Here is a 15807-nt window from a genome sequence, read left to right on the forward strand (position 1 = left end):
AAAATAAAGAAAAATAAAAAGCTCAAAGAGACAAGTGTGTGTCTTTCTTCTTGCAGCGTTTCTCAGGTTCCCACTATTGTCAGGATATATTTCAAAAGGTTGTTCTCATCAGCAGCCTAGTTGTGTTTAAAGCCGTCACTTATTAAAAGCAAAACATTCTAAATGCCTCTTTGGCTTTGTGTCATGAACTGATGACGTGAGCTGTGCTTCAACACATTACAGGCCTCAGCATATGGAAAGCATGTCGTTGGACTGTTGTTGTTCACAGACCGTAGTGGTTTTCACGTCCAGGCACACACACACACACACACACACACACACACACACACACACACACACACACACACTCTCTCTTTTTCTATTAATTTCTGAGTGGTTCGTTTTGATTGAACCTTATTTAATGAATTAGTTTCCTGTTACTATTTTAAAGAACAATCTAGTCTCATGTCAAGGTAATAGTTTACTTTGATAAAGCTAACGGTAATAAAGCTCTCTCTCCCCCCTCCACTCCCTCCATTACTCTCTCTCTCTCCCTCTCTCTCCCCCTCTCTCTCTCCCTCCCTCTCCCCCCCCCCCCCCCCCCCCCCCCCCCCCCTCTCTCCCTCACCATGGTGATGAGTGGTGGTTACCGCTCAGCTGCTTTGGCCACGCCCACCTGCTCCCTCCCTTATAACCGGCGGACAGCCGTAACATTAAAGCAGAAAGCTGGAGACAAACCGACATTAAAAGTCGCTCAGAGGCGCTCAGGGAGCGACAGGAAGCAGCGAGGGTCATTCCTCCAGAAGAGCAGCCCGTGACTCTCTGTCCGCTCCTCCGCTCCATCAGCAGCTGGAGGGAGTCTCCCGGTGCCCGGCACCACCGCGTCCTTGGGAAACAAATAAATAAAAAAGGTAAGGAGAGGAGTGGACTGAACGCAGAGCACCTTGGGGTGCAGGTTCTTTTGGGGTTCTTTTTGGGTTCGTTTACAAAGTGCCACCACAGGAAGGGAAGGATCCATCCAACAAGGATCCTTTGTCCCCGGAGACCTGCTGCAATTATTCCGCTCAATGGCGTCCTTTGAGCTTTGTGTGCATGCGTGCGTGTGTGTGCGTGTGTGTGTGTGCGTGTGCGTGTGTGTGTGTGTTTGATAGAAGCTTCTCAGTCAGAGACGAGAGTTTTTTGGGGTTGTTGTTGTTGTTGATCCAAATAAGCGCACCTCCCGCCGTTGTGCACGCGCACACGGTGCTGCGTTACTGTGATCTTCTCCTTAGTGACTTTTATTTGTTGTTTTATGTATTTTGCACGTAACTCTGGCTTGTTAATACATCACCACACACACACACACACACACACACACACACACACACACACACACACACACACACACACACACACACACACACACACACACACAGTATTTCGCTGACCACAAGGAAGTGAAGGAAGGCTCAGAGGTGAGAGAGGGACTTTTGGGGGAGTCAAGGCAACAGCTCTATGCTTCCGCTCTGGCATCAGAATGTATCATTAACTTGATGGAGACCAGCTTCCCTGTGACAGTTAGACACTTAAAACAAAGAAGAAGATATATATTTTTTTTTTATTCCACAATGTTTTGTCTGAGGGGACATTTACTGTATATTTTGAGGGAATTAAAATAAGCGGTTAGTTGGACAACAAGGTGGAGATCAAGTCGTGGGAAGAGGCCTTGAGGGATATTCCTTTAGAAAGCAGCTGGTTGCTAGACAGTCGGGTTCTGCTCAGTCATTGTCGTTGGGGATAACACTTTGTCACGACAAACAAAGGGCACTGTTTCCCAACTGGGAGGTCACACACACTCACACACACTCACACAAACACACATATTCATTTTGGAAAGTGTCAATCTGGAAGTGAGAACAGTGGAGATTGTAAAAGGGGGAGTGGGAGGAAGAAGATTTGGAGACGGGATGGAGACGAGATGATGGAGACAGGATACGGTGTGGAGTGTCTGTGTGAAGGCCCTGAAGGCAGCGTGGTGCGTTCACGTGTCAGCGGGTGTGGAGGTATTTGATGTTGTGCACCTCCATTGGTTCGAACGTCACGAGTATCGGCCTCCATGGAGGCGAGCGACGAAACCACACAGTTTCCCCATGCAAATACACGCTCACACACGCTGTGTGTCTGTCCATACACAGCGTGTGTGTCGATCGTGAAGTCGATGGGTTTATGACGCTCGAGAGCGTCAGGGCAAAACATTCTCGATTTGAATGCAAATGGAGAGGCGGGGGCGTAAAATGGTAAAGTCACAGAGGGGATGGAACATTTCCATGAGTGCGATTTCTTTTCTCGTGTGCAAACCGGCTCCATGTGAAAGGCTTTCCAGAGAATACAGTGGAGTCTACTTCCTGAAACGTTCCCTCTGTGCTATTAATTCTAAACCAAACAAAGCCTTTCACACCTGTAAGGCGATATGTGCAGCGAACGTCCTCGGAGTGGGGACGAAGGGCTCGGAGTGTTTGAGAAAGATAAGTTATTAAGCTCACAAAAGGGTCAAAGGTGAGGAGTTGGGAAAGTGGCAGGTGTTTCCCCCTCCTCCACCCTTCCTCCTCTTCCTCCCCCTCCTCCCTCTCACGTCACAGTCCCACTGTTAATGTGTCACCGAACTGGCAGTACACAGTGACACTTGTGACTGACGTGTGTGTGTGCACACACACACACACACACGCACGCATGCATGATGGTGTCATGACGAATGAACAAACGTCACATCAAATCTGTCACGAGACAAAACGTAACTGGAAGAGACGTCAGCATGCTGGACAGTATTGATGGACCGGTGTCTTTTCTCTTCTTTTTTCTCCCTCCATCTATAGGGAGAACAATCCGCAGCAAAAATGGGATGCTTTGGATTCCTCAAAGGCATGATGTTTGTCTTCAATGGCATCATCTTTGTAAGTTTGAATGTTATCTTTAGAAGTACCTCGAAAAAGAACTTTGCCAGTTTGACATTTGACCTCTGTGTGAATCAATAGTCGGCTGCTCTGTGAAAGATGTGGCAGAGCGTGCGAACAAATGGCGAAGAAATTAATCATTTTGAAAGACCAAATTGGATTTGAAGTAAGATAATGTTCAAAATGTAAAGACTGTTGTTCCCTTCTTACTGGTCAGAAGCACATCAGTTATGAAAGACATTATTTAAAAGCAATTGTAATAGTGCATGCGGCCATGAAGTTGTTGGACTAAAATAATAAATGCTCTAATTTCTATCAGCAGAGGCCAATATATCCTGACTAGACCACTTCTAGCTCCTACAAGTCCCACAATGCATCTCATCTTTCATTAAAGCCTCCCTGCTTCTGTTTTTGCAGGATGAGTAGTACTATAACTTTACAGCACATCTCTCCCCTCCCTCTTCTTCTCCTTATTCTTCTCCCTCTTCTTCGCCTTCTCCTTCTTCTTCTCCTTCTCCTTCTCCTTATTCTTCTCCCTCTTCTTCTCCCTCTCCTCCCTCTTCTTCGCCTTCTCCTTCTCCCCCTTCCTCTCCTTCTCCCTCTTCTTCTGCCTATTCTTCTCCTTCTCCCTCTCCCTCTCCCCCTCCCTCTTCTTCTCCTTCTCCCCTCCCTCTTCTTCTCCCTCTCCTTCTGCCTCTCCTTCTCCCTCTTCTTCTCCTTCTCCCCTCCTTCTCCCCTCCCCCTCCTCCCTCTTCTTCTCCTTCTCCCTCTCCTTCTCCCTCTTCTTCTCCTTCTCCCTCTCCATCTTCTTCTCCCTCTCCTTCTCCCTCTTCTTCTCTCTCCCTCTCCTTCTTCCCTCCCCCTCCTTCTCCCCCTCCTTCTCCCTTCTCCCTCTCCTTCTCCCTCTCCTTCTGCCTCTCCTTCTCCCCTCCCTCTCCTTCTCCCTCTCCTTCTCCCTCTTCTTCTCCTTCTCCCCCTCCCTCTCCTTCTCCCCCTCCTTCTCCCCACCCTCTCCTTCTCCCTCTTCTTCTCCTTCTCCTTCTCCCTCTCCTTCTCCTTCTCCCTCTTTTTCTCCCTCTTCTTCTGCCTCTTCTTCTGCCTCTTCTTCTCCTTCCCCCCTCCTTCCTCTCCTTCTCTTTCTTCTTCTCCCCTCCATCTCCTTCTCCCTCTTCTTCTCCCTCTCCTTCTCCCTCTCCTTCTCCCTCTCCCCCTCCCTCTCCTTCTGCCTCTCCTTCTGCCTCTCCTTCTCCCTCTTCTTCTCCTTCTCCCCTCCCTCTTCTTCTCCCTCTCCTTCTGCCTCTCCTTCTCCCTCTTCCTTCTCCTTCTCCCCCTCCTTCTCCCCTCCTTCTCCCTCCTCCCTCTTCTTCTCCTTCTCCCTCCTCCCTCTTCTTCTCCTTCTTCCCTCCCTCTCCTTCTCCCCCTCCTTCTCCCTCTTCTTCTCTCTCTCCTTCTCCCTCCTCCATCTCCTTCTCCCTCTCCCTCTCCTTCTCCTTCTCCCTCTTCTTCTCCCTCCTTCTCCCCCTCCCTCTCCTTCTCCCCTCCCTCTCCTTCTTCTTCTCTTTCTCCCTCTTCTTCTCCTTCTCTCTCTCCTTCTCCCTCTTCTTCTCTCTCTCCTTCTCCCTCTTCCCTCTTCTTCTCCTTCTCCCCCTCCTTCTCCCTCTCCTTCTACTTCTCCCTCTTCTTCTCCCCTCCCTCTCCTTCTCCTTCTCCCTCTTCTTCTCTTTCTCCCCCTCCATCTTCTTCTCCCTCTCCTTCTCCCTCTTCTTCTCCCCTCCCTCTCCTTCTCCCTCTTCTTCTCCCTCCCTCTCCTTCTTCCTCTCCCTCTTCTTCTCTTTCTCCCCCTCCATCTTCTTCTCCCTCTCCTTCTCCCTCTTCTTCTCCCCTCCCTCTCCTTCTCCCTCTTCTTCTCCCCTCCCTCTCCTTCTCCCTCTTCTTCTCCCTCTTCTTCTCCCCTCCCTCTCCTTCTCCCTCTTCTTCCCCCCCTTCTTCTTCTCCCCCCCAGCTGGCGGGTGCTGCCATCCTGGGCGTGGGGATCTGGGTGAAGGTGGACAGCGGCTCCATCCTCAGCTTCCTCGGGAACATTGAAGGTGCGCCGGCGGAGCTGCGCCAGGTGCTCAACGTGGGCTACCTGCTGGTCGCCATCGGGCTGCTGCTGCTCGTCATCGGCTTCCTGGGCTGCTGCGGCGCCGTCAAAGAGAGCAAGTGCATGCTGCTGCTGGTAGGCCTGCCGACTGCTCTGTGAAAGGAAGAGTCTTTATTGAACTAAACTCTCTTTATAATCACGGCTATATTTGCCCAGTTGGTTGCCGTTAGGACACTGGAGCAGAAGAGGGTGCCGTGACATCATGTGTTGAAGCTCAAACTATAGAAAGCCAATGGAGAACATGACGGGAATATGATATTTATGCGTTTCATGTATTTGAGGAACGTTACCGTCCTAACAGGTCTGATGTTTTTGGTGCCGTTATTTTTTGGTGTGTCTCCAGAGACGTTTAAGTCAAGTTTCATGTATGTCACTGTGTGAGTTAAGTCTGGTTCCATTGCGTCACAGTTTTTCTCACATTCACACTCTGAAAACACTCTGTAAGGAAAAGGAAACACACTTAATGTGGCTTGCTTTAGGCTGATGAGGAATTCATGAAGTGAAATGAATGGAAACACCTTTTCCCTTTTTGGAAATGCCATGAAAGGTTTCCATGAATTTTCTTTTTTGAATTCTACATTTCTACAAACCTGTGATAAGTTGAATGTGGACATCTTTGCATTCACTCAAGTCACTTAGTATATTGAGTGACCGTTATTGAAAGTTACGTGGTTAAGTAAACACACAGTGAGGAAGTCCACTGGGTGTTTGTGGATGGGTGAAACAAACACAGGACTTTCACCCAGGAAACCGCTGGCGAAAGCAAAAAATAATCGCAGACTTTACGCTTTACACAACAGTTGTTACGTTTCTTCCGCATTTTTGAGTGAGAGTGTGCTGAGGGGCAGCTGTTATTTATTCACCCTATTGTTTCGTCACGATATGTTATTATTTTAACAAAAAAAAACACAAGGTTTGGTTCTAACCTTGACCAAGTAGTTCAGTTGCCTAATCCAATCGTTAAACCTTTTTTCATTTTTTTTTAAAGCGTACGATGTCAAGATGTTTTTCTGACTTCAGGGTTGTGGAAATGTTGATTTTAAAAAACCCCATTCCAATAAAATATGTCACATTCTTTTTTTTTCCCCACTAGTTTTTCATCATAGTCCTGGTGGTCTTCATCGCGGAGGTTGTAGGAGCGGTGGTGGTCTTGGTGTTCAGTTCCTTGGTAAGTCAACGGAGGAACATTTCCCCATCATCATGACCGGCGCTGCCTTCAAGGTGCCTGGACAAAAACGCTCCTGTATGCTTCCATCCTAGGCCGACGAGTTGTTTACCAAGTTAGGCACAGCTGCCGTTAAGAACATCAAGAAGGACTACGGGAAAAACCCCGACGCCACGGGACTGTGGAACACCACGATGAGCACGGTGGGTACCTGCTGAGCGGAAGCGCGGTCGTTTCTGCTGATGCTCCGTGTGACGCGTTCTCTTTTGTCCCCGCATTAGTTAAAATGTTGTGGATTCTACAACTCCTCCGACTTCTTGGACTCGCCGTATTATTTGGACCACGACAATCAATACCCCCCCCAGTGCTGCCCGGGCATGAAGAGCCCCTGTAACCAATCGGTGGCTGAAGGTGCCACGGTATGTCTGGGCTTTGGAAGCAGTAGAAACCACAAAACAACAACATCCATGTGCATGATCCAAAAACACGTTTTAATTTCATAACGTGTTTTTCTACCTCTTTTACCCCCATTTTTTTTTTCTTCATTTTTTTCTTCCCTCAGAAAATTACTGGGTGCTTCCCAAAGATCAAGGAGCTGATCGATGACAACACCGTGGTCATTGCGGCAGTGGCCCTGGGAATTGCAGCGCTGGAGGTACGACCTTATCTCTCATCCCACTTTAGATTAGGCCGAGGATATATACTTATACTCAAGTTAAAATCAACACTTGATTAGCTATGATGACGATGTGCAGCGGCAGTGTTGCAAACTTTATGCACAAGCTAATATGCTGACACGTAAATGTCATATGTGTACAGAAGATGTTAAAACTGCTCTCTTTCCTGCTGTACTCCTCTCTATACAAGCCCACCTGTGATGCATATATATGTATACATACATATGTAAACATATATACTGTACTCCTCTATACAGTCCACCTGTGATGCATATATATATATATATATATATATATATATATATATATATATATATATATATGTACAGTATATATGTATACATATGTATGTATACATATATATGTATACATATATATGTATACATACATATGTATACATATATACTGTACTCCTCTATACAGTCCACCTGTGATGCATATATATATATATATATATATATATATATATATATATATATATATATATATATATATATATACTGTACTCCTCTATCCAGCCCACCCGTGGTGCAGTTTTGGTGCAGAATCTTGCTCAAGCGTCACAGATGGACAAGTGCAAGTCATATGTTTGTGACTCGTAATGTTCCCACTTTCCATGCTGTGTTGAGGAATTGTATATACAAATTTAGATGTCGATTAAATGACATGTAATTATAAGTCTTAACTGAGTCAACACAGAGTGATACAAGGTATTCTTCTTGTTTCTGGAAATATTGGAACAAGTGTCTGTATGTTTTTAACCACGAGTGACTTTTTAACTGCAATGATTATACCTGTGTCCTCATATTGTATTTTATATATTGTTGTTGTATTTGTGTTTGTTGCTATATGGACCCATTTTTTTTGAACATTCCTTAAATATACACCTTTTTTCACACATTTTCCTACTTTACTTTTTATTGCGTGTCTTACTAATATATATCTATATATATATATATATATATATATATATATATATATATATATATATATATATATATATATTCTCCCCAGGTATGTGCCATGACTGTTTCCATGATCCTATACTGCACAATCAAATCCAGGGGGGACTAACTGCAGTGGAGGCCTCGGAAGGATCATTTTAATCACTCGGGTCTTTCTACTTCCTGTCGCCTCCAGAAGAGCGAAGGAACATGCCTTTATTCTGCAAAATAAAATTAAAAAAACCTCTTAATTAAAGGCAGTTAATGTAATTTCTCGGGCAATCAAACTTACTGAATGACATAATAAATGTATTTTTACTACGTTTAAATCTATCTAACAGATGCCGCATATGAATGTAAATGATCACACTATACTTTGTCGAACGGCCTCCACACACTGCCTACTTCACAGAGACCGTTTTAAATCTGCTACCACCTGGAACGCATGGCCGGTCAATGAGGAATCACATAACACCTGTGTTACTGTGATAATGAAACATATAGGCTGGCATGTCGAGCACGGGAACCACTGTTGTTAATGTTGACGCCATGCCGCATGCATGTAAAGCAGCAACAGATGTGACGCACTATTTCTATGTATGCTTTATGGTGATCAATTTTTTAAATAAAGTATTTCTAGAACGTGGTGGTGTTTCAGTTGTGTGTGCGTGTTGCATTGGTTGAGGAACGCTGAGGACCTGCTAAACAGCAGCCAGCAAACATTCCTCTTTTATTTAGAACAAGTATGTTTTTTTGCATTTTCAGCCAGAGTTTAAATTATAAGTGGGTTCCATATTAGTGCCACTAGGTGTCACTTGAAACTATGGAAACCGTGGAAACATGAGCTCTGATCTTATTCAGGCTTTTGTTTAGACAAGATAACATTGACCGCTTGTACTATTTATCTGAATTGGAATTGAGCCAATTGTTTTGGTTTATTTAGCTTGATTAAAAAAAAAGTACAATGGCAGATGTTAATATGTAACGTGGAGCAAATACCGTGTACCCTTTCTTTTAGCTAGGCCGGCTTTTGGGATTTGCAACACGCATCTACAAAAGGAGCAGCCACCATTGAGGAAGCTGTGACTCAAAAAAACATGATTTAGGTGTGAATCACTTTGGACTCTTGCTTCATTTGCTGCTCTCCAGTCTGGAAAGAGACTTCCTCGTGCTGAGGAGACGCTTGTGATCTTTGGAGTGCATCTAGTTTAATACGAAACAGACTGAGCCCTCCTGTCCACAAGCCTGACTATATACTCAAACACACACACACACACACACACACACACACTCTCCTATTCTTCTATGCTGCCGCCCCAAAGCACAGTTTCCCGCGACAGCTCCCCCTACTGTCCTGAGCTGTCATTAACCCACAGACGCAGCCCTCCACACTGACCCTCCCCAAATCCTCTCGACCAATCACAACACACTCCTTGAAAATTGCTCCGTTCAACAGCCATCACGTGACCTCACCATCTCCGACCACTTATCCATCATCATGGACATTGACATCTCCATCCCAGAACCCAAACCGACGCGCACTGTGACCTTCTGGAATATCAAGTCCATCCCTCCGGCCCTCGTTTAGCCCCTCCCCCACAGACCTGTTCAACCTCTACAATAACACACTGTCCTCCCGCCTCGATCAGCTTGCACATCTGCAAACCAAAACTGAGGAATGTTGTGTGAACTTTGGAGGTTGTTCAACTGAATGACTAAGGAATGTTGTTTATGGGAACGGGGCTTGTTTATCCAAAACCTAACAGACATCGGGAGTGATAAAGATCTCGATATCAGAATCTCACAATGTTTCTTTCATCATGAGTGCATAAAATATTAAAAATGTCACCAAAAGCACAATGAAGCCTCTGTCTATATTATACCACATTAATCATTATTATGGAAACCACATCGTTAGACTCCTGTCGAGCTCCACTGTGTGTTAGTTATTTTATTCCACATGTTTGTGTCAATAGTGAAATAATGGTGATTGATACTTGCTGTCCGTATTCAAGCTGAAACACACTGTGGCAGCAGAGTAAAAAGCTGCAGAGACAAAACTCTCCTCCTTCAGCTTCTCCAGCACGTGCAGGCCTGGCGCCAGGCAATGATTTGCGGGGGGCTTATGTTGCTTTTTTTTACAGCCTATGGTAGCATAGTAGTTCAACTTTTCACCTATAATCGAACTCCGGCACAAAAAGGTGACAGACGGTATTATTTAGAATCTCACAAGCTAATAAATAGGCCAGCTGAGCAGGCAGCCTACCCAATGGAATTAGACATGAACTGTAGGCCTATGGCAATCAATCAACACAGCAATCAAGCGACACATAAGTCCCACAATATATTGTATTCACAGATCAGCAGATAGCAGATTCAGCCACAACAAGACATTTAAAAAAATAGGCCTAAAAAGGTCTAAAATGATTAGGCTAACACATCCAGCAACAACATTAACATCAACAATAACAATAACAACACACTCAACACAACACACTGTCCGGTGTTTGTCCGAAACAGAGCGTAGCGCAGCAACGACGAAAAGGGCCAACCAACAGCTAGCCTACAACAGAAATTAAGAAGACATTGGTTTGCAGAACATGTTTGTTTGTTTGTTTTTCCAAGAAAGAACAAACACATCATCCAATGACCAATCATTTAGCCTCGTCCATAGGGCCAGCAGGCTGGATGAAACCAGATAACTCACCATTAGTAGAGCGGGAGACGACGGTTGGCGGCCAAGTGAAATCTGCGTAGGACAGTGTCCCTCCATTCACTCCTGAACTTCTTTGTTAAGTCCTTCTCCAAAGCATAATCAGGTTGGCCTTTCATTTGTGGAGCATCGACTGTCTGTGATCAACATGATTTTGCTCCTTTTTTCAGGAGAAATGTAAAAATCTGGCAAGTATTTGTCATTATTATATGTTATAAAGGCTTAACCTGTGTAAAAAGTTAAGAAATGTATTTGAATTTGTATCATATTTCTCTACTAAACAATTGAAAATTAACATGACCAAAGCTTTTGAGATTACAGAAATGAAATTTAACCTATTTTACATATTCTCAAACAGTTTTGTTTGCATAGAGCATTCAATGTCCATGTTATAGGCTTTTATATGTGTCCGTTTCCAGGCGTTTCAGAGATTTGTTTATCAGTTCCGGCAGTTCCGGTCCAGCTGAAGACAGAACCCATTATTGCCCTCCTCACACATCCAGACAGGCTTTTACAGGCAGCTAGTACACTGTTTCCTCCCCAAAATGACTTTCTGCCTGTCCTTTTCCCACTGTCCTTCTTTGTGTTTGTGTGGACAGAAAAGTGGTCTTTAGTGAGGAGTTTAGGTGGGCCAGCAAGTGGCAGAACTCTCAGAAACTATACTAATACTATTGTTTACAACCGCAACATATACAAACACCACTCAAAAGGCAGTGAAAAGCCAGTCAAACTCTCTTCCCTGCTCTCTGCTGCTGCTCTGCCCTGCTCTCTTCCATTTTTCCATTTTTTTTCTCCATTTTTTTCCATTTTAGGATGTTTTCAGGCGAGAAGGTAGTTTTTTAAGCATCAAATCTGTGGTCGCTTTCTCAAGAATCGGCCTACTTAAAAAGATACGCCGACGGTTTGAGGTCCTGCTCGCGGGACCGGTGAGCCCCGCAGCACCGGGCCGTCAGCGCTCTGCTGCCCGCCGACAGCAGCCTGATCTCGGCTGGACTTTTTGAAATGATCCGCTGGCTCCGATGTCTCCGTATCGATAAAACATGAGTTATCATTCGGTTTTGAGGATTTAACAAGCAATCATTATTATTTATTCACTGTCACATTAAATCAGTTTGACGGAGGGAAAGGTTAAGGTTTATAACTTTTTAATTTTAATTTATATAATTAATTAATTTTAAAAATTATATGTGTATCTATATAAATATATCAGTATATATAAAACACATTTATAAACATTATATCTACATTTCTATGTGTATCTATATAAGTATTTATATAAAATACACATTTATAAACACAATATATATATATATATACAATGAGATGTGTATCTGTGTGTATATATATTTATAAACACAATAATATATATATATATATATATATATATATATATATATATATATATATATATATATATATATATATATATATATACAATGACATGTGTATGTCTGTGAAACCAGTACAAAAAAAGCAGGGTTGTCATATTTTGTCCATCCATCCATCCATTATCAGCCGCTTATCCGGGGTCGGGTTCGCGGTGGCAGCAGGTTCAGCAGGCCGACCCAGGCTTCCCTCTCACCCGCAACACTTTCCAGCTCATTCTGGGGGATCCCGAGGCGTTCCAAGGCCAGCCGGGAGATATAATCCCTCCAGCGTGTCCTCGGTCTTCCCCGGGGTCTCCTACCAGTTGGACGTGCCTGGAAAACCTCTAATGGGAGGCTAGATGCCCGAACCACCTCAGCTGACTCCTTTCGACACAAAGGAGCAGCGACTCGACTCCAAGCTCCCTCCTGATGTCCGAGCTCCTTACCCTATATCTAAGGGTGAGCCCGGCCACCCTGCGGAGGAAGCTCATTTCGGCCGCTTGTATTCGAGATCTCGTTCTTTCGCTCACGACCCAGAGTTTGTGACCATAGGTGAGGGTTGGAACATAGACCGACCAGTAAATGGAGAGCTTCGCCTTTCGGCTCAGCTCCCTCTTCACCAGGACGGACCGATACAGCGCCTGTTTTATTGCTGCAGCCGCACCGATCCGTCTGTCGATCTCCCGCTCCACCTTACCCTCACTCGTGAACAAGACCCCGAGATACTTGAACTCCTTCGCTTGGGGTAGGCAGTTTGTCCCCACCTGGAGGGAGCAATCCACCGGTTTCCGGCAGAGCACCACGGCCTCAGATTTGGAGGTGCTAACTCTCATCCCTGCCGCTTCACACTCGGCTGCAAAACGCCCCAGTGAATGCTGGAGGTCACAGTCCGAGGAGGCAAACAGGACCACATCATCCGCAAACAGCAGAGAGGTGATCCCGAGACTCCCGAACCGGATCCTCTCCGCCCCCTGGCTGCGCCTAGATATCCTGTCCATGAAGGTCACGAACAGGACCGGTGATAAAGGGCAGCCCTGGCGGAGGCCAACACCCGGGAACGTGTCTGACTTATTACCGAGGATACGAACACAGCTCCTACTGCAGGCGTACAAAGACCGGATAGCCCGTGCCAACGGGTCCGGCACCCCATACTCCCGCAGCACCCCCCACAAAAACCCCCGAGGGACCCGGTCGAAAGCCTTCCCCAAGTCCACAAAGCACATGTAGACTGGTTGGGCAAACTCCCAGGACCCCTCCAGTAGTCTTGCAAGGGTAAAGAGCTGGTCCACTGTTCCACGACCGGGACGGAATCCGCACTGCTCGTCTTGAATCTGAGGTTCGACAAGCGGTCGGAGCCTCCTTTCCAGCACCCTGGCATAAGCTTTTCCCGGGAGGCTGAGCAGTGTGATGCCACGATAGTTTGAGCACACTCTCCGGTCCCCCTTCTTGAAGATGGGAACCACCACCCCGGTCTGCCAGTCCATGGGCACTGTTCCCGACCCCCATGCGACACTGAAAAGGCGTGTCAACCAAGACAGCCCAACAATGTCCAGCGCTTTCAGCATCTCAGGGCGGATCTCATCCACCCCTTGCGCCTTGCCACCAAGGAGCTTTTTGACTACCTTAGCGACCTCTGCCAGGGATATGGGAGAAACCACCCCAAAGACTCCGGGGGACATGTTGGCCGGGTTTAGGAGTTCCTCAAAGTGCTCTTTCCACCGCCCGATGATGTCCCCAGTCCGGGTCAGCAGTCCCCCCCCCCCTGCTGAGAACAGCCTGGGGTAGGCCCTGCTTTCCCTTCCTGAGCCGTCGGATGGTTTGCCAGAACTTCCTTGAGGCCAACCGAAAGTCCTTCTCCATGGCCTCCCCGAACTCCTCTCATGCCCGAGTTTTAGCATCCGCGACCATCGCAGCTGCAGCCCTTCTGGCCTGCCGGTACCCGTCAGCTGCTTCAGGAGACCCCTGGGCCAGCCAGGCCCGAAAGGCCTCCTTCTTCAGTTTGACGGCTTCCCTCAACCCCGGTGTCCACCACCGGGTTCTCGGGTTGCCGCCACGACAGGCACCGATGACCTTCCGGCCACAGCTCCGAGCAGCCGCGTCCACAATAGAGGCTTTGAACATGGTCCACTCGGGTTCCATGTCCCCAGCCTCCCTCGGGATTTGTGAGAAGTTCTTCCGGAGGTGGGAGTTGAAGACCTCCCGGACAGGATCCTCCGTCATATTTTGTTTGACTGTAAAAATACTTTACAGTGAAGAATCAGAGTAACTCATGACAACAACAGCTGAGGTGGTGACGTCATCAAGTCAGCTGCTGTTCCAATTGCAGAAAGACCGTCCTGCGTTCTCCTGTCTTCCAGACTCTCAAAGACAGACTCCAAAAGTTCACAAGTCCGTACTTGTATACTTGGGTATTGAGAAACGGCCAGAGTTGCGCTTTTTTTTTTTTTTACGTGTGATAAGTGACTGACAGGCTTGTCTGTCCAGGGCGAGTCCGAGGGCGGGCCCGGCCCCCCAAGGCCCGCCCATAGCGCCAGTGTGGTCTGAGCACATGAACGTGTGTGAGTGTGTGTGCTCTCTAGCTCAAGGCTGCATCACAGCGACGAAGTTCTGGCTACTTGTAACTTGTAGACTGGGCGTGAGAGGTGGAGGAGTGCACGTTTAGGAGCTTGAAGTAGCCAGCAGAGAGTTCACTCCTGGGGAACATGAATGTATCTTCAGACAAAGATTCACCACCAAACATTGACAGCTCTCTATACGTGATCCGTGCAATAACTCTCAACAATCATGTGTCTACAAGTATTTCTTTATTCAATAATTAAATGTCGAGAAAGAGACGGTCGTAGTCGGAAACGTGCGTTGCTGCAGTATAGCGGCGCTTTCGTGGCTTTGGGGAGTGCTTTGACTTCCTCCGTGCGCTCTTTCAACAACGAGGAAGTGAGATCATCTGAGTCTGTAGAGACAGAACAGAGACTTGAAGCGTATGGTCCCTTCATTCAACATCAAGCGTCTCCTGTTACGCACCAAGTTCCAGTTGCGGACATCCATTGATGAACGTATTCGCTGCATGAAGGATCAGGACTGAGGGAGAGTTTCCAAGGATGTGAACTTTCACACAAATAATGACACAAAGAAAACAAGTATTTTTTTATTCATTAAGTATCGAGAAAGCGCCGGTCGTAGTCGGAAAGGTGCGTTGCTGCAGTAGTGTTATGATGTGGTGCATTCACGGACCCAGATGCAGCTACAGGAGAGTAGAGTTATTTCTTAAACAAGCATTTTATTGAAAGGATGAGAACAGTAAAAAACAACAAGGTCCGGGTGCAGACCCGTTGGCCGGGGAGATAGGTTGGGGCAGGTGTGCGATGTCGGTCAGCCAGACGCTTGTTCTGTTCGGAAGACCGAGGTAGAGCGGCACGAGTCTCTCTCCAGACTCTCCGAGCTCTGGACAGACGGGACGGAAATCATTGGTTATCAAACAGAGGTTGGAAGCCAATGGAGGCATCGAAGGGTGAAAGGCCCGTTGGCGTGGAGGGATGGTTGTTGTGTGCATACTCTATCCAGGCCAGGTGACGACTCGAGGAGGATGGATTGGCTGCCGTTAGACTCAATCTCCCAGGTAAGGACTCCTAGGACGCAGGCGGGTGGAGCAATCGTGTTAAGGGCAGGGTCTACCTCATCCGAGGAAAAGTGACGAGAGAGGGCGTCAGGCTTGATGTTCTTACTTCCCGGGCGGTAGATGATAGAGATATTGAAACGGGCATCGACGTGGTCTCATTGTACTCCGATACAAATAGAGAACATCCGCCACCAGGAGAAGGGCAGAGAGGAGGCAGTCCTTCTTCATGTGGGAGTACAGAATCATGCGTCGTCTACACAGCTGAGTCAGGGG

The 15807-nt window shown here is 46.7% G+C and overlaps 1 protein-coding gene and 1 pseudogene across 2 annotated transcripts; both read left to right on the forward strand.

The window, feature by feature from the left end:
- Positions 1-2852: 2852 nt before the first annotated feature.
- On the forward strand, positions 2853-8377 carry tspan34b (tetraspanin 34b; the record flags this gene model as incomplete). Its single annotated transcript, XM_079233857.1, has 7 exons — positions 2853-2909; positions 4912-5127; positions 6146-6220; positions 6313-6420; positions 6499-6636; positions 6780-6872; positions 7909-8377. 7 exons carry the CDS (start codon positions 2853-2855, stop codon positions 7966-7968), a joined length of 747 nt encoding a protein of 248 aa, XP_079089983.1. The 3' UTR covers positions 7969-8377.
- LOC306749763 lies at positions 3796-4172 on the forward strand (annotated as a pseudogene). Its single transcript has 2 exons — positions 3796-3988; positions 4068-4172. The product of its transcript is annotated as an uncharacterized misc_RNA (transcript).
- Positions 8378-15807: the final 7430 nt, after the last annotated feature.

The sequence above is a fragment of the Taurulus bubalis genome (genome assembly GCF_910589615.1).
Source record: "Taurulus bubalis genome assembly, chromosome: 17".
NCBI lineage: Eukaryota > Metazoa > Chordata > Actinopteri > Perciformes > Cottidae > Taurulus > Taurulus bubalis.